We start from the raw sequence: 19,842 nt of genomic DNA, 5'->3' as shown, positions 1-19,842 counted from the left end.
AATGTGCCATTCTTGTGCTACATTTTTTTTGGGTCTTTGTGTTTTTGGTTAGTCAGGGAGAAATCATCTTTCTTGTCAGGGCAAAACAGCTTCCTTTTGTACAGTTAGTTTTACAATACCGATGACTTGATCGGTGAACATTCTCTATATTATGTCTCATAAATGTTTGTTTGTTCTATTGTCTTCATTCTCACCCATATTGCTATTGTGCTATCATCTTAAACTTGTTGCTGAAGAAAATTGCCACACCCACTTCATTTTTTAGCACTCAGTATTGATGCTGAACTGCATAGATTGTGACATTCAATAAATGTCAAACAATATGGCCATCATACCTCAGTCAATTCTGAGGAGGCAGAGGTAGTTTACTCAAATAGCTGTAATTCATGATTGTTTATGCAAATCTGAAGCATATTCAATACAAGGTTCTGAGTATAATTGCAAATGCTGGGGCATCTTCAAGATTCAAGATTCAAGAAGCTTTATTGTCATTTCAACCACATATAGCTGACGCAGTACATAGTGAAATGAAACAACGTTTCTCCAGGACCTGGTGCTGCATAACTGTATGTGTGTGTGAGAGACAGAGAGTTATGTAGAAAGAAACTGTTACACAGTCTGGTTGTGAGGGCCCGAATGCACTGGTACCTCTTTCCAGATGGCAGGAGGGTGAAGGGGTGTGAGGGGTGTGTAAGAGTGTGTGTGAGGGGTGTGTGGGCTCAGCTACAATGCTGTTTGCTTTATGGATGCAGCATGTGGTGTACATGTCCCTGATAGAGGGGAGAGAGACTCCAACTTCTCCAAACTAGAAACTCCATCTTCTCAGCTGTCCTCACTATCCGCTGAAGGGTCTTGTGATCCGAGACAGCGCAATTCCCAAACCAGGCAGTGATGCAGCTGCTCAGGATGCTCTTGATGGTCCCTCTGTAGAACACAGTTAGGATGGGGGGAGGGAGATGGGCTTTCCTCAGCCTCCTCAGGAAGTAGAGACGCTGGTGGGCTTTCTTGGTGATGGAGCTGGTGTTGAGTGACCAGGTGAAGTTCTCTGCCAGATGAACACCAAGGAATTTGGTGCTCTTGACGATCTTCACAGAGGATCCGTCGATGGACAGCGGAGAATGGTCACACTGTGCTCTCCTGAAGTCAACAACCATCTTTTTAGTCTTGTCGACATTCAGAGACAGGTGGTTGGCTCTACACCATGCTGTTAGCTGCTGTACCTCCTCTCTGTAAGCTGACTCGTCGTTCTTGCTGATGAGACCCACCACGGTCGTGTCATCGGAGAACTTGACAATGTGGTTGGTTCAATGATAACAGATGGAAAGAAGTCCAAATAACGTTTATCAGAAACCCGAAAATTGAATCTGAAATTTCAGCAGAGGTGTGCTAGTTCAAACTGCTAATCTGTAACTGAATTTTTATTTAGCACGGATTTACTTCAAAAACATGGCCACCTTCAATCAGTCAGCTTTCAGTAGGTATTTGAGCCATCAGAAAATTTCATAAGTTCATCCAAATTCTTTTCACTATGCATCTTGGCAAGAACTTGCCACTGGAGGCACCATTTGTGAGGAGAGCTTTTACTTTGTAGATCACCAAAATGAACAGCAGGGTGCTTTTCAGTGTACTTTGAAGTTTACAACCTCTTTTAGGGGAAAAAAATCATACAAGGTATTCTCTTGACAACAGTTTTTTAATGATTTTATGTAATACAGCAATGGCAGCTATAATGACACTAATATGATTAGGCTTGATTAGCATGATTGTTGTCTTGAGATTAAAGCAAAAAGATAAAATAGTAAATTAAATAATTAGCTAAGCAAATTAAGTTTACATTCATCACTACCAATCCCAAGTGTTTCTCTCTAGAATAATGTGACAGCTTTTAAGTTACCTTAGATTTATCTGTATTCTTTATACTATATAATGAAACAAGCCTTAATAAGTTTTTTTTTTCCATTTCATAAATACTGGTGTTCTATTTTATTTATAGTAACATCTGAAAGTCCACTATCATCCATTTACTCATTAAATCCATAAGGCTTTCACATAAACTTATGTAAGAAAAAGCATGTAAGTAAACCTGCTTCCATTTCCAATACGCCAACTCTATTTTACTCTTATATATGAGATTAAAAGTGATGATCCTCAGTTAAACATACTACATTATCTAGATCTCAGTGAATTCTTGAAGAATGCTTCTTGTTCTTGATGCAGAAAGTCATCTGTTTAGAAGGAGAAAATATATGGTTTTTAACATTCAGATAGAAGGAATCATTGAAAGAGAAACTGAATGTGATATGAACTTCTACTGTTAAGCTTTTAATACTAGTCTGAAACTTATAGTATTTATCATGCCATTATGAAATTTATATTCAAACTCACACAATCCTGGTCAATGTTACTGATGTTTTGTTTCAGTAATAGCAGAGAAAATTAAGCTTCTCATTGCAGTATCTGTTCTCCCAGGTGTACGTGTTGAAGTTGAAGGCACCACAGTGGTAGGGCCGGGATGGGCATTGAGGCATTGATACCAGGCTTCGCACTGGCATTCCGTCCACCCAGAACCATTTTCCATCGAGGAAGCGCAGGCCTGTCCACACACTGGCTGTTTCGGCTTGTTTGGTCTCTGTTTTAAGCAGGTCTAGCAGTGTTTGTGAATCCACAATGGCCAGATAATAGTAGTGACTCCTGCAATACTTAAAAGCCTCCTCCCATGTTTTATTCTCCTTTACCAATGTGAACCTTCTGTTGCAAATTGAAGGGCGATTTATCCAACATTTATCATCAATCCAGCCATATGCATTAATAGCAGCACAATTCTCATCTTGATTCTTACCATTTGGCTCGCTGTCTCTCCAGTTTAAGAAATTAGGCTCTTCTTGACCAGACCACTGCCAGGTATCTGCAAGTGGTTCAGTTCTCTTTAGCCCAATCCATGTGAGAATAGTGTTGTCTTCTGTAATGTTCACAGCTCTCTGGTTTTCCTCTTCAGTAGTGATGCTAGCTATATCCCTATAGAGATACCTGCAGTAGGCCTGAGCTGTGGTCCAGTTCATCTGCTGTGAAACATAAATGTATTCTCTTACCAGGCCCACAGCTGTCCCATACAGAAGTAACAGCTGACAGATAAAGAGAGATTTCATCTCTGCTGCGATGTGTCTGTGCTGTATAAACCTTTACCTGTCTCTCCACCAACTCAGCTTATACCTTTTCGTCTCCAGCTCAACTAAATTAATTCAAAGCACATGCAAAATAGGATGATAGCTTGGACAAAATAAACTCTGACAAGTCCCTTAAATTCTCAATCCTAACCATGCAGCAATTTAAGAAACATTTAAATATTCAAGCCTATCTCGGTATGGTGAATATCTCCAAAGAAAAATGGTTGGTACATTTCATGTGCCCTTTTTCACAACACTTTTTTCTAAGTCAAAGGTCATCACAGATGTAATTTATATATCACTGGTTAATATGAAGGTAATGTTGAAAATTTCATTTGATAATGTGTTTTTGTTGTAATTTGGGTTAGTACAAATTTAGGTTACAAATAATTTTGACAGATTCAGTAACACTGAGATTAGGAGAGGAGTGAATTTTTCCTCTATTGCTACTGCTTTGTGATTTATTATTATTATTATTATTATTATTATTATTTTATTTATTATTATTATTATTTATTTTTTATATTTATTTTTTATATTTTTATATATTATACATATTTTTAATTTTTTTTTTCAAGTTTGATAAACTGTTTTTTGTAAACAATTTGATAGATTATTTCATCTACAAATTAAATAATTCTGCCAGAATGACAATGAATTGAATGAATGACAATTTTATCGATGGTGAGACAATTACTTTCAAAAAGAGAAGCTCTGAGTATTTTTTAGAATGAAATTCAGTAATTTCCTTCCTTTATCAGGTAGAATTCAATTTATCTTGTTACCTGAATGCTCAGTTTATCGGGCCATCCCACCCATTTCACTTTTTCCCAGTTTTAGAATACTCTGAAGGCATTTGCTTTGGTGACCTTGGTTTGATTTTAATTTCTGGAATAGTAATTGTCGTTGTACCCTTGAACCAAATCCTGTACAATGTTTGTGTATTTTCACTGCATTTTGAACATTTCTGAACACAAATCCTTGTTTCTTTGAAACTTTGTAGATCCTGGTTTATGTAGACTGTTACAAGAATGCATTCAATTTGACAATGTGGCATAGTCTTTACTGTACACGTGATTTTTTTTACAGACTATACGAATTACTTATCCAAACAGTCTGACCAACTCACAGTGGTGTAGCTAGAAGGAAATCAGGTAAAACAATTAGTTGAGAAGCTGTTCAGAAAAATGTACTGAAGTATTGAAAATAATGTTCATTTTTTACTCTCTATTAAAAAAACCCTTCCATTGTTGAAAATATGAAAAATGTCTCAGATGAGGAAAGGATATATTACATGATACAGTATACCCACAGATCTCATTCTGAGCATATGTGAACAACCTTTAAACATGCTTAGAGGGAACATGACAGACCAATACCAGGATTTAAAAAAAAAAAGAAAAGAAAAAATGGTTTAAATTATTTGTGGATAATAAAGCATTTGTAGAAACAAAAAGGAAAGTTATTAATCAATCTGGAGGAATTATTCTTTCATTACCCAGTGTAGCTGGTCCCTTTAATAAGCAGCTTAGTCACGTCCCATAACAATTAACATACATACAACAGAGAAAATGTATTTAGTCCCACAACATCAGCTTGATAATTTAGAAATATTTCCACAGAGAGAAAAAGCTTAAGAAAGCAGTGTTGAAAACTTAGATGAGGCTTCACATTTTGTCAAGGACTGATCTGAATGATAATGAGAAGGCAAAATTCTACACATTGGCTCTGCAAAAGTTTCAAACTTGCTTAAACTAGAAGAGCAGGAAACTGCTCAACTGACCCTGTCTTTACCTAAAATAACAGAAAGCAAAACAAAAGCAGCAGTGACTGAAGGTGTGCAACATCCCAGAGAGGAAATCATATAAAATGTGCTTGCTAACATGTTTGCAAAGAACAAAAGTAATGTTTTGTAAATTATGGATTTTTTTTTTAAATATAGCTACATTTTGTGGAATGATGACAGTAAATTTGTTTTTAAAGGAGCGACTATCAAAGGATATTACATGGTGAATCTGCTTAAGAACCTTAAGAATGTCCTCTCATAAGGTATCTGAAGATCTTAAACTTTAAAGTCCCAGATTTTATTAATGACAAATTCTGCCTACTCTCGTCGTCAGGATTCAGGATGAATACAAATACATTCTACCTGTCCATATACACTTTTCTGTTCCAGTTGTTTTCTTTATGTTAAAATTAAAGATTGGACTCAACAGTCCACATTATCGGACTGGAAAACAGGTTGAAATGGTTTTTCAGGATATTGAGTACCTTCAAATTCAAATTACCTTCTACATAGAGTGCTAAAAAACATGTATCATAATGTAAATGAAAAATTAACAGGGTTTTTATTGAACTTTGAAACAGCCTTTATTTGTCACATATACATTACAGCACAGTGAAATTCTTTCTTCGCATATCCCATCCTTGGAGGTTGGGGTCAGAGCGCAGGGTCAGCCATGATACGGCGCCCCTGGAGCAGAGAGGGTTAAGGGCCTTGCTCAAGGGCCCAACAGTGGCAACTTGGCGGTGCTGGGGCTTGAACCGCTGACCTTCCAGGCAACGACCCAGAGCCTTAACCACTTGAGCCACCACTGCCCTTTGTATGATTTGTATGATCCACTGAAGGCATTGCTGTCTCCCATTCCAAAAATAATGATTTTAGGTAAGGGTCTGAAGTAAGGATTCTTTTATGAGCAAATGCGGTTTCCTGCTGCTAGGCTGAAGGTCTTCATGCAGACTCTTTTAATAGGATACATGGCAGTGGCAGTAAGGAGCTTGCACATGACTGAATTTTACAGATGGTGAGGCGGTTACTTTCCTCACAAAAAGAGAAGCCATGAGTATTTTTAGAATGAAATTGTAATTTCTTTCTTTAATCAGGCAGAATTCAATTTATCTTGTTGACCTGAATGCACAATTTATTTATTTTTTGTATTTGCTTTGTTGATGTTGGCTTGATTTTAATGCTGGAATAGTAATTGTCATTGTACCCTTGAACCAGATCATGTACAATATCTGCGTATTTTCATCACATTTTGACCATTTTTGAGCACAAAAATCTTATTTCTTTGAAAACTTTCAGGGCCACCGCATAACCCTGGTCTAATAACGTATAACCAAGGGTTATTGGAAGATTACAATATCTCTTCTAGATTGCAGACTGCCGAGAAACAATCAAACATCAATAGGCCAATGACTGTCTTGATTAAAAAGGGTAATGAGAGAGAGATGGCAATGACAAAGTAATGAGAAAGAGTGGCAACACACACACACACACACACACACATACACATATGCAAAAGCTGTGAGTCTGAGCAATAACAATGATTTAAGCATTTTAGCTGAAATGTATCTGTTGCTTCAAGATCAATGCAAAAGAAAGCTTGGCCCATCAGATTTCCTATTCAAATCTGTCCATACAGTACAACAAAACATACTAGCTCTGTAATTATCAACACTTGGAAAATGTCCAATCACATTAACAGATCTTAACTTATGGTTGTAAAATCCTGATTAATGTTTTGGATGTTTATTACTCATTTTGAGTTGAAGCTTCTTATTGCAGTCTCTGTTCTCTCTGAAACCTTCACGTCTCTGTCATTTTTTTTCTTCAATAGTGATGGTAGGCAACTCTCTATAGTGTAATCATTTAGCTTTAATCCAGTTCATCTGCTGTATTCTCTTATCAGACTCACAGCCATCCCATAAAGTACCAGAAGGTGACAAATCTCTTTAAGCCTTTACTTTTAGAACTTACAATTTTCAGTCTACTGCTCCCCAACCTCCTGCCACCAAATTCTCATTCCTGAACTTGAAGCAATTTTAAAAAACATTTTTAAACATTCAATATGGTAAGACAATATAAATGTATGCTTTATTGGAACTTTTTGAATGTATTGTCCGTAATACTGGCAAAGGTAATATTCTAAAAATAAAAAACATAAATGCTATTGTTTATTTGCATTGCAACACACTGTAAACGAAAAACATATATGCAGTACTATGCTCAAAAAGCTTTAACTGGGCATATTTACTGACAGCCTGTCCACCTCACATTTGTACCTGCAATTTATCAAGCTTTTGCTGTGAAAGAATTATTTCTGTGTAACTGCATGTTTTACTGTGCATATGGCAATAAATTCTTGAATATTGAATATCAGCTAGAATGACCACCTTATTTATGTTTAACAATGCAGCTTTAACTTACTGCAAAGTTTTAAAGGTACAATGCTAAAATTAGGAAAGATCATACGAGGAGAAAATGTAGAGGAAAAATTATATATTAATACAAATTTGTAGTGCATATAATATTTGAAGGTCCCAAACTGTCTAAATGCTACTCCAGCTTGGTCCAACATTGTATCTATTTCCTGATTTATTTATGAATTTTTAATTAGATAGCTCTGTAAAAAATTACTTAAAAAATGTATTTAGCCCAGCTCACTTTCTGAGTAAGTAAGGGTTATCTATATATTTTGCAGTGTACTTTCATCCACCAATGTTTTTTTTTCTTGTGTCACTCCAGTCCATTTCATCAATTTTAATTCAGTTTGGCAGCTGAAAGGAGTCTCGAGTTTCAACACTTTGTAACAGTCAGGTAAATATGTATGTTTTTCACTATAAAAAAATATTCATTATGGTGGGATTTATGCTTCAAATGCTTATAATATCCAGCCTGAATTTTTGGTCTTATTAAATTCAAGAGAGAGGAAAGGAAAGGCTGAGGGGAATGACTGTGTACCTCTTCTTTAATGTATCTGAGAACTGAAACTATTTATTCTTTAACAATAACAATAATGTAACAATAAATGGAAAATAAGTAGGCCTACAGTGTGTCATTCTTTGATAAGTTAAGAATTACTGGTATGGACAAATAACTGTGTAATCAGAGGAATAAAACATTCTGGATGTTGAAAATAAACTATTTTGTTGTATCATTAACTCACACAATAGAGCTTTGCAATGTCAAAAAATTTATTTCCTTCCAGAGTTGTATTCATTTCTCAGCAAGATATTGTATTAATGATGTTGGACCACTGTGTAAAGTCTACTCTGGACCAGTGTAAATCTGGAATCATCAGACCACATGAAATTTTTCTCCAGGGTACAATCTTTATGCTCCCTACAAAATTGAAATTTTCCCTGATAAGTGGTTTTCTTAAGGCAACACAGGTACCAAATTAAATCACAAAAGCAGTTTTAGCTTTAACACAGCACCGCACAAACACAAAGAAAAAACACAATATTCTCTTAAAAGCAATGTTTTGATGGCCCTATGCAGTCAAACATTAAACGTAATTTAGCTTGCAGTAAGTTGTAAAAAGAAACATTAGAATTAAAATAGTAAATAGTTCTGTGAACAGTGGTAGTATTAACATTGAAAACAACGAGAAAAAAGTACAACATATTGTCTCAAGTTGCCACAAACATACGTACATTTTTTTTCCTTTAAATCACTCAGTAATATATTTGTCTAGTTTCATTAGCAGCTTTGTTGCTATTTTCACTGCCTCTTGTGCATCTTCGGTTTTGAACTGTCCGTTTGGAATGTGGGGTGATGGGTGGAGGTTTGGATATTGAGTTTTCTTACCATCAACACCAATTGCCCTCAGGTGATTCACAACATGGGGCAAATCATTAAGGTAGATAGCATACTGTGATACTTTCTGGGCGAGGCCTACAATGGTGGATGTAGTTCCAGGATGCTGTCCATTCCTTCTAAATTCTGTCGCTATTAGAGCTTTTTCCACTGCCTGATGCACTTTAAAAAGACACCACTCTGGGTTTGTGTTGTATTCAAAGTCACTCTGAGCAGCAAGAAGGTCACACTGTGCTTGTCTATACCAGCGCTTAGCTTCCTCTCTGTTTGGTCTTGGTGTTTCTTGGAAATGTGACCAAAAATTATATTGCCGTCTGAAATTGTTCTGATAAAACCGCTCCCGTCCTCTTTTGTGACTTCTAGCCTGATTGTTCCATCTATCATAGAAATTGCTGAAGTTGGCCCAGTGTGTTTTATTTGGTTGTGTAGATGTTTTGTGTTTGGTCTTTCCTTGCTGTAGATCTTCAATTCTGTTCAGCAAATATTTAAATGCTTCATTGGCAAGGTCTGTGTTGTCCGGGTTCTTGTCTGGATGCCACCTTAAGTACAGACGTCTAATGGCCTTTGATTTGTCCTCATCAGACATCTTCCAGATCTCTTCTAAGCTCTGGTCAATCTCTGTTTTAACCTCTTCCAATGTTTGTGGTAAGGGCCTCTTTGAGGATGGTGCAGACTGTGAAGGTTCAGATTGTGATAGTTCAGCCAAAATGTTTATGTCTGTGCAGGTAACATTTCTGGTAACAACTGCACCTGATCCTTTTTCTCTCTTAAACTGATAAAGATCAAGGGAGCTAACTTCAATGATATTTTCATCTCCAATTTGAATTCTGTATCGTGAAGGATTTAGTTTGGTCTGTCCTGGATACTGATCCAAACACTCCACAACAATGGCAAAAATATATTCATTTTCCAATTCATCATTACTGAAACCAACATACTCCCCTTTCTCAAAATTGTTGAGGAGGTCCATATCAAGGGAATCATGCCATTCTTCTGGTATCGGAGTTCCAGGGCTTGGACGGAAACTAAGTCCCCCATCACTCACAGTGTTACGGACTCCATGTTGTTCCAAGGCCCTTTCAACATCTTCCAAGTTTTCACATAACAAAAGATGTCCCAGTACTGGTAGGCTTAATGAATTCAATGAATTTTCCAGAAGCGCATTGATTTCTTTGGTAAGATACATATTGACCTCATTCACCACTTTGAGAGCCATGTTATCATTGTGCTTCAAATAGAAAACACACTCATCTTGCTGTTTTTCCACATAGACCTGAGTTTCAGTCTCAGTACCTTCTAGTGGCTGGTGATTTAACAAAAGTTCAGTGATTAAATTCTTGCAACAGACAATTTGAATTTTGCCAAATATTTTTTCACACATATGTGCAGCTTCAGCCTGTGTAATGGTGCCTTTGGTTTGATCTCTGATCAGACATATGAGACCATGATGGAATTCACGAGAGGACAGACGTTTTTCAAACCAGCCACTAAATTCACATGACTTTCCATAATCACAGTGTTCCACAAGTGTGGAAACCAGATTCACAGAAATTACTTGAGAGAGCAGTTTAGGCTGACTTTCTTTAGGAAGCAACTGCAACAGTTTTTGATGTTCATATGGATCTTTTTTGAGGTGACACTCGTTTAGTTTCACAAGTAGCTTCAGTTTTGTTTTCAGTGAATCCTCTAGTCTGTTGGCCTGAAAGAAGGTGTCGTTGAAAAACAATGTGCTGGACTCATAGAGTTTTCCATCTGTCGATGGGAGGTATAGAGTGATGTTCTGAAAGTCAGTTACTGTTCTCTCCTTGTTTATCAGCATGAAAAGCTGCTGCACAACACGCTGAACAGTTTTCTGCTGGTTTGGTTGAAGGGTTGTCTTATCACAGCACTCTGTATAGATTTCCTCAAGTACAGTGCAGAATTGTCTGACAGTAGGCTTTTCATCAACACCAATCTTCTTGAAGAATTCTGCATACATTGCATGTTTTGGTTGTATGGGGTATAGGTATGGCCTGAACTCATCAGCATTAGGTAGTGTCAGGAGTGCTTGACTAGCTTTCACAAGATATGTGTCATTTTCAACAAGAACAAGAGGAACATTAGCCAACACAGACTCATTAAAATGCACAGATTGTAGATAGGCATATGATATCTTGAACACTGTAGCTCTCGTCTCTACCAACTCTTTTGTTCTGCACTGAGATCTACAGATATTTTTTAGGTTCTGCATGACCTGCTGTGAGGGTGGTTCATCCAAGGCTCCAGCCTTCCTTAGAGCATCTAACTCTTTGGGATTGAAGTCTCTTGAAGGCAGTATTGGCATGGCAGTCCATATGAGATATTGATGATCAGACTGCTTTTCAAGCAGTGATTCTTTGATGGCAATCATGTCCCGTCCTTGGGCAAATGCATTGTGATAATCACAAAGTTTTTTTTCAATCTGCACAGCCACGATGAATTTTATGGTTGCGATTCTTTGCATTAAATTTGATTTTTTCTCATCAGCTAAACGAAGAGCTGTATTTAGCACAGTTGCAGATCTGTGTGTTATAATGTGCAGTTCAGTGTCACCTTTAGCATCTGATTCAATTTGTTTAGCAAATGCTATTATCTCCTCTTCAGATACTTTATGCTTTAGTCCAAGGCTCTTGATGAGAGATTTTGCTCTCGTACTATTTTCGAACAGTTTCCAAAAAGTCTTCGGGACAAATTTGTCCTTTGGAAGCATAACTTTATACAGGTTTACCTCTTCATCAAAAAAGTATGAGGCCTTCTGAAGACAGCCATTGATGTCCAGAATAAATCTGACATCTCTCAATGCTAAGGCAATGCTGTCTTTATGGTCTTTATAGTCAGATCGTTGGCTCAGGTCCACTAGCAGTCTTATCAAGTCAAGAAGCTGGGTGTGATTAAGTTTATGTACAGAAGGAATCACAAATTTAACACAGTACTTTAAATCGTCCAAAATCTTAATGTCCAGACATTTTGACAGCCTGACATTTACAAGGTTGTGTTTGAGAAAAATGCAGCCACTGTGATCAAACATGAACAAGCCTGGAAAGATTTCTTGAAAAACAGTATTCAAAATGAATACATTGCTGTAAAAATCAATTCTTTGACGATTTCCACAAATGGTCTGAAACAAAGGCAAAGATTTAAACATTCTCTGATACTCATTTGTGTTTGTAGAGCCAGATTGTAGAAAGAGTTGAAGCTCATCACTTTCATCACCAGAAAGCTTCTCAAACTCTGAATGAGAAACTGTGTCCAGCTGCTTCAGAACAGCACTGCTGTCAGTGATATTTAGCAGTTCTGGCTGTACATATCTGTACACAAATGTACGAAGCCCTAGGAAAAAATCAAGGTCTAATGTCATGGATCCAAGCTTAATGAGAATGGCAGAAATGCGTTCCTTTGGCTCATGAACAACACAGTGTAGATTTTCAATTTTTTGCAGAAAGCAGGTTTCTTTTTGACCTGGATAAATGACAGGCAAAATCGGACTGCCGGAGAAGTGTTTCTTTATTTCACTAAAGACATGATTTTCCGTTTCACCTGGGGAATTCTTCTTTTTGGCTTCATCATCAAAAAAGTTCCACAATTGCTTCAGCCATTCTTTTGTTTCCTTTCCTGCTGTATGAAGCCTGTTTGTTTCATTAAGCAGTGAGTGTTGAAGTAGTTGTTGAAGAACTGGCTTTATAAACTTTGCTGCCACTGGGATGCTTAATTTCTCAATATATTTTCCCTTTTGCAGAATAGTTTTGTGGCAAGAATTAACCTGATAATCTGCAAATTCTGACTTGTGTTCCTTAAAAATGTCAGCAAATTGTGAGATCAGTTTTGGAGAATTGGAGCTGAACTTCCTCAACATTTGATCTTGGGTGAGGAGGAGAGGCAGCCCATTAAGGTCAACAGACCAAGACTCTTTATCAGCATTACTAAGGCAAAATTTCAGTAGATTTGAACATGCTTTTGAATCTTTGATTAAAGTCTGGTTGATGGGTAATGGTAAATCATCTGTAGATTGTGAGAGATCATTCATTCTTTTCTTCTTCAAATAACTGATCACTGATAAAGGACTCACTTCAGCCACTTCCACACCTGCAGTCTTAAAGCTCTGCCAAACTTTTTTCATTGCCCATGAATATGGTACCAAGTTCATGCCAGTGTGCTCTAGTACTTGAAGAATACTATTGTGGCTCTCTGTTGTGAAATGAGGTGAATCTGTTGAATTGGGTTTTGAAACACTTGACCAGTTAAATGTGTACTTTGGGCCAGAGCCATGCAAGGAGTTATCAGTAACACTTTCAAGTGTTGGTATCACAGGAAGGTTTCGTTGATTAATTGACCTGTAGACTTCATTGATCATATCATGCCAAGCTTGGACAACCTCCTTTGACACAAAGGGAAAGTAGTTCAGACAAAAGTTCAGATGTGATTTGAGATTTTCGATCTTCTTGGGTTCACCCTTTTTAAAACTTGAACAGATGTGTGTTAGAAGGTCAGCATACAGAGGTGCAATGGTCTTCAGTTGCAGTAACTGATTCCATCTAGTCTTTGAACTCTCACCATCTTCTTTCCACAGATCTCTTCTAGAATGATCAACTTCAAAATTTCCATTCACATGGACAGGAAGACCAGTTATTCCTGGCAATGGCAGAGAACAAAAAGCTTTTCCATGAAATTCATTTTCTTTAGGTTTTGTGCCTAAACAAGCTGCCAGGCCTGCCTGAGGTACTTTGTCATGAGATTTACCTTCTTCTTGGATTTGAAGAAAGGATCCATATTGCTCTGCAATAATCCAGTAGCTTTCTTTTTTTCCTGATCTTATCTGAACTTTATAGAAAGCTTGGTGTGGAATTACAGTTCCAGATTTGAAGGAATTGCGAACATGGTTATGAAAACCTTCCCTTTGCTCCATTGTACTCTCTGTTACTTTTTTCTCAATTAGGAAATAATTGGCTTCACATCCATCCTTGTTGATTTCATGGAAGTGTATTTTTGTGATGTACTTCAAAAAGAGAATCAGTTCCTCTGGATCTGATTTTAAAGCCTTGAAAAGATCCATAATTTCATAATCTCTAACTGCATTTCTAGATATTTCTGATTCAGCTGCCATTTCTTCTGTCCTGAGTGGAAATCTGAACATGGTTCCAGAATTAAGAGGAAATTTTTCAGGAAGAAAGGTATGGTAAACATCCTGGAAAGATGTTTTGAAATTTTCATCCATTGAATACATGCAGCCTGGTGACTCCTTTGTTCCAGCTTCCACATATTTCAGATTTGGATCAGATATGCAGAGATATTCATCACCACTTAGTATAGATGGACAGTCAGTCAGCTGGTAAACAGAATTAAAACCAAGACCATATTTCCCAGTCCTACCCAAAGTGCCATGTTTTCCTCCTTCTCCTAGTTGCTGAATTCCTATCAGGTCTTCATCTGAGAATTTCTTGTTGTTGTACACACAAAGTGCTGGGCCTTGAAGCAACTCCCATCTTTTCCCAAATGTTTTTCTAGTCCCATGCTTTCGTTTGTCCCATACAAAATGGATTTCTGTTGCCTCTGCATCATCAGCATTCTGAATGAGTTCTTTCAGGATATCTTTCTTGGCTGGATAGGCTTCAATTATGTTTTTTATCCGAACAGTTAGTTTCTCGTGTTGTCCGAACTCCTTAGCAAAGGGTGAAAACTCACTGACTAGATGATTCTGTAGTGTATGGTGTCTTGTTGTCACTACACCAAAACAGCATGCAACCTCTCGAGGTATTAGTTTATGACAGAGGGTTACCCCAGCATGCACTGGCATCCATGGAGTGTCATTAAATTTTAGCTTGCTTGAATTTGTCAACACACCTCTTTCATCAGGCATTAGACAGTTTTCAACAGCTCTAGCTGCAGCCCCATACAGGCCTTTTATAAGTATGTCAAGACAGACATCAAGATCTTTCTTTTTCAGTGGTTTTGAAAAAGTATTAATTTCTTCAAGGACAGCAACAAATTGCTCTGCTGTAAACTGTCTTTTGATGCCAACACAGTTCCAGAGATTCTCAAATTTGGACAGGATGGTGGGAAGAAAATAAAGATAGGGCTTCGCCTCAAATTCACCACCTATGGCCACTGATCGCACATTTACAAAGTGATCTTCAATCAAAACAAATGGAATTGATTGTGCATGTTCCAGAATAGCAGTGGGATCACCATCATTCAACAAATACTTGTTGAGATAGTCATAACAACTTTTGGCAATGTTAAGAAGTACAGAATTTTCAAATGATTTTACATGATGGTGTACTTCTTTAAGTTGTCTGAGTACTGTCTCAATGGGTGGGTTCTTCATCACCCCCAACTTTGTGAGAACTGGGTCACCCGACAATAGGCCTAGTTTTGAAAAATCAACAGTGAATTCTGTCATGTTTACCAAGTGGTCACACTTGCAGTCATAGATTTCAGATGGCTTTTTAAGTATGGTCATCACTTCATTGTGCTGATTGTTCCCCAGAGCAGGAAGAAATGCTGTATGCTTGAGGGTTTCCCAGTGCAAAGATTCAACATGACAGGACTTTTTCATTGAGTCAAAGAGACACTGCAGACGTTTGTATGCTGTATTTCTGTCTTTAGCCCAAACTTGGGAGATTGTCTTCGCTCTCTCTATAACTTCCTCTAATGTGAGTACATCAGTCAACATTCCCAAGCCTGACAATCGATGCATCCTTTCTGGAGTGAAGTAGTCATTTTTGGTATCATCTAGAAAGCGACCCTCCTCTGGCTCATACAAGCATGCTACTGTCCCATGAGGGTTCACCAGTTTGTTGGTGAATTGAAGTGTTTTTACTTTCTGTGTTGGAATGCATGCATTACTTTTCAGCAATGTGTCAACTTTATGATCATTCAAGTCTATGGCATTTAATATAAGAGCATTCCTGCAGTGTGCATCCATTTTGCTCAAGTTCTTGAAAACTAATTGATAAAAGTCAAACCAGCTGAAAGTTCTTTCCTTTACCATCTCACTGAAGCCACATTGAATTAAATTATGCCTTACCCAGGCTGGCAAAGGGACAGCACAATAGTTTGGTTCAGTATATTTCAGGAACACTTCCAAGGCAAGTTTTCCAACTGCCTCATTTTCTTGAATACTTGGATCAAGAAATCTTGCATTGTCGAAGGAGCACCAGGTTTTTCCATTACTCAAGAGCTCAAGGGATCTGACATTCGGACTCTGTACAATGGCTGAGTAAAAAGCACTAACCAAGGGTTGAAATGCTTTGTTTACTTCTTCGATATTAGGCCAGAATTTGTAGTAGTCATAGTTTTGAAGACTCCCATTTTGGGATATTTTCTGTAACTCAAGCAATGCAGTGATGTAGGCTGTAGCAACTGCATCTTGGAGTAATGCTTTGTTCCACTCCAGCTTTATGCCACTTTCCCACAGAGCCTTCCTGTTTGATGTGACTGCAAAAGATCCGTTGATATGAACTGGGAGGCCTGTATCAATAGGAAGAGGAAGAAAACAGAAAGCCTGGCCATCTGCAAGTCTTTCATCTGTGGACCAAGTATTGTCTGATTCTCTTTGTAGAGGTACAGCAACTCCTCCAATAGGCAATGAAAATTTGCATTGATGCTCTTCTCTCTGATACATTCTCAGCGAATCTTTTGTTCCAATACATGAATAAAGGAACCAGGATTGGGTGCTAGTTCTCTCTGCACATTCACAATCTATTTCCACAATGTTTGCAGCAAAACAGTCAACAATATTGTGGCAGTTTGTGTCAAAGTTTTTCAGAGCTTCCCTAATGGCCTGTAGATGCTGTTCATTTGAAATTTTAATTGGACATACTACCTCTTTGGAGATTTTCAGGACTGTCTCGATTGGTTCCTGTTTAAAGATTTGAAGAGACAGTAACTTCATGTCCTTAAGAAATATCAGAGGAGTCAAAGAACCATCTGTTAAATGTTGCTGAAAAGCATTTATGCTTTCTATGTCATACACCTTGGAGCTAATTTCTGACTTGCAGGCCTCCTCTGCTGTGCGAAATGGTAGTTTAATCAGAGTACCATTGTAATATTTCTGGTTACTGTTTGACAGATCACAATCAAAAATCCCCTGATATGATTTAAACTGACCAGGAAACCTTCTAAACAGTCTTTCTTGGAACAAGTCAAGTTTAATCCCAGGATTTGATTTGCTATGTATGTGCTTTTCCAGATGTGTTACATTTGGATCAAAAATGAGCAGACTTTTTCCACTCAAAATAGATGGAATATCTGTCACATGGTAAACAGCATTGAACCCTAGTCCAAACTTTCCAATTTTCTCCAATTTGTTTTCTTTTGATGCAGAGCCAACTCTAACAATGTTTTTCCAATCGTCCTCTGAGAACAGCTCATTGTTGAAAGCCCAAAGACAAGGACCATTGCATAGAGCCATACCATCATCAATTAGTCCTTCAGAAGGGTGTGTTCTGAAGTCCAGCATAAATCCACAGGTACTCGCACCAGCATCTTCAGCATTTTGTATAAGTTCTTTAAAAATGTCACTTTCATCATCATATTCTTTCAGTATGTTTTTGATTCTCTGAGTGATTGGCTCTGTTTGACCACACTGCTCAATTCCCTCATAGTCTTCCTCGTGTACTATTATTTGTGGTTTCAAAATACGGGTACTTAGAAAAGGAATTTTCAGCCATCTTGCAGTGATAGGTAGCACCTCCTCATGGATGACATAAAACTCCTCTTTATCTTGTTTTAGGTCTTCTAACCCATCATCACTGATATCACAAAAAACAGTATTTTTCAAAGGCTGTAAGGTAAAGTTTTGGTTCTGTGCCTTGACTGGTACAGGCGTACTGTCCTTTAAAGTCTTTTCATTCTTTCGCATCCAGTCAAGGATGGCTGTTGACAGTTTAAGTTCAGAGACTTCTCCATAAGGTGGATTCCTGTCATCAATGTTGTCTTTTATGTCACTTAGTATGGCTTCTATTTCTTCATCAGAAAGTGTTTCCTTTACACCCCACTCTCTTAGGAGGTCTTCATATTGTAAAAATTCATCTTCCACTTTCTTGATGTAAAGGCTAAGATCCAGTTCCGCTGGATAGGAGAGCACTACTTCCCGAGGTGACACAAACTCAGTCTGGCTCCAGAGCCAAGGAATGCATTTATTGTTCATCTCCTTTCTGAAATGTTCAGTGTTTTCTTGCATGAATTTGTATGTGCTGTGCAGCTTGTTTTTGAACTCATAATCTGTATCTGGGTTGACCATTGTTGGAGCTAATGATATCACTATGCTCAGATTCTCCAAGACCTTTTCAGCTGGAGGAGGACTATAAAGGTCAAGTTTTTGACAGATACTCTCATTTAGGTCTGAAGCAAGTGGCATGACATGCCCTACAATTGCAGAATATTTCAAGGCCCTTATTTCAGTCGGTTTAAAGAGATACCTCTTCTGGGTTTTTTTACTGTTAATTGGATTTGGATTTTCACAAGGAACCCACTGCAACTGAAGAAGATCTTGTCTCTCCTCCTCTGAGAATTTTGATAGCAAGTCATTTCCATTCAAAATCCTTAGAAGAACATCTGCCTTTTTAAAAGCCTTGTTTCGTGAGTGGATGTGGAGCTTTTGAATTTGTGAGGCAACATGAAGTACATTTGCTGGTGACAATTCTTCTTCTTTTGTCTGTAGACCAAGTAGTTTTAAGCTTTCTAGCATCTTTGGTGACCTATAAACTTGCGGTGGGAAAAAGTCTTCCTCAAAAAGATCAAGGAAAGTTTTGTTTGTGTTATCAAAAACACTTGATGGTCTTTTGCGTTCACCCTGGTCTGTCAAAATGAAACTGAGATTCTTGCTTTTCCTGAGCAATTCTTCACTTTGGGAGAACAGAAGCTGTCCATGATTTAGTATCCAAGCCATTATTTTTTGTTCATCCTCTTTGTTGAAAAGCATGTCATCAATGCAGTCCACCAAGCAAATGGCTAACTGAGCAGCGTCCAGAAGATCAACCTTTAGGAGAGTCAAAAGTCTGCGGTCAGCTTCATTTGCACACTGGACTGTGGTGTTAGGTACAGGTAAATCCCTGGGAATTGCTGGGTTGGACATTAAAATTACTGCTTGTTTTGACTCAATGGCAACATATTTTTCAGACATCAATCTGAAAATGGGCAGAGCTGATAGCAAACCTTGCTCTACATCAGAGACACAATCTAAAGAAGAGATATAGGCTTTAAATTCTTCTTTTTCATGAATTGTAAGAGAGGCAATGCCATTGACAACCTTGTCTTTGTCCGAATTCAAAAGAATTTGCAGGACATTCCTTGGGGATGGTGTTAGTACATAACTTTCGATGTCATGATGCTTCAGACACTCATCTTTCTTAATGACAGTGCCTCCAGTTGCCTTTACCACTTTTTGCATTTGATCTGACAAGGTGAACTCTCTGCTCCTCTGAAAAATTAAAGTGGATTTCTCCTCCAATCTTGCTAACATTCCAGTACTGCCTGCTTGTTGAAGTGGTTCCAGGGGTATTAAAGGCATGCCAATAAAATCCCTTAGTTCTGTCCAGTGAGTATTTAGAAACTTCCAGAATTCTTTCAGCCATGTCTTTGGTGGATGATCATCTTTAACAGAATTCCACCTCACATGACCTTTTGTCTCTTTCCAGTCTTTGGGTAAGTGTTTCTTGGCAAAAGCAGCTACATTGTTTGCATCCAAATTAATCAGTTGATAGAGTTTTGAATCTAGAATTAAGCAGAGCAGATGTATAATTGTCAATAGAATTGTATTTGCATTTGTGGAAATTATTAAATAGTATTTATTACTTATGGCTGTCAATTTAAGCAACATAAAGACTTGTACAGTGTAATGTACAACAAAAAAACTGCAAACATTTGATCATTTCTACATTAGTCTGGTTATAATATGCCTATTTGATATGGGAAGTATGTTACAGCAGTTACAGTGAGAAATGATATTCCTCCATTAGAATTATGGTAAAATAGCATTAATAACTCTGTTATGAAGTTTAGACTGTAGCAAAAGCATCCCTAAGTATACCGGACTTTGTTGGTATAGGATGCTGAATT

At 37.6% G+C, this 19,842-nt stretch overlaps 2 protein-coding genes across 2 annotated transcripts in view; both read right to left on the bottom strand.

Moving 5' to 3' along the window:
• Positions 1–2,417: 2,417 nt before the first annotated feature.
• LOC131354580 (L-selectin-like) lies at positions 2,418–3,146 on the bottom strand. The gene has a single exon (XM_058392403.1). It carries the CDS (start codon positions 3,144–3,146, stop codon positions 2,418–2,420), a length of 729 nt encoding a protein of 242 aa, XP_058248386.1.
• Positions 3,147–7,757: 4,611 nt separating this feature from the next.
• Positions 7,758–19,842, bottom strand: part of LOC131354579 (sacsin-like) — a 28,209-nt gene continuing 16,124 nt past the window's right edge. Inside the window, exon 8 of the mRNA XM_058392402.1 lies at positions 7,758–19,497. Coding sequence (XP_058248385.1) covers positions 8,621–19,497 — 10,877 coding nt within the window. The 3' untranslated portion in view covers positions 7,758–8,620. The remainder of the gene's footprint in view (positions 19,498–19,842) is intronic.

Source organism: Hemibagrus wyckioides, linkage group LG06 (assembly GCF_019097595.1).
Source record: "Hemibagrus wyckioides isolate EC202008001 linkage group LG06, SWU_Hwy_1.0, whole genome shotgun sequence".
Classification (NCBI taxonomy): domain Eukaryota; kingdom Metazoa; phylum Chordata; class Actinopteri; order Siluriformes; family Bagridae; genus Hemibagrus; species Hemibagrus wyckioides.
Note: the sequence above shows the minus strand (reverse complement) of the source record. Positions and strands in the feature narration are given on the sequence as shown.

Coding starts and splice junctions, on each gene's coding strand:
- LOC131354580 (XM_058392403.1), bottom strand. CDS start 3,146: ATGAAATCTCTCTTTATCTGTCAGCTGTTACTTCTGTATGGGACAGCT.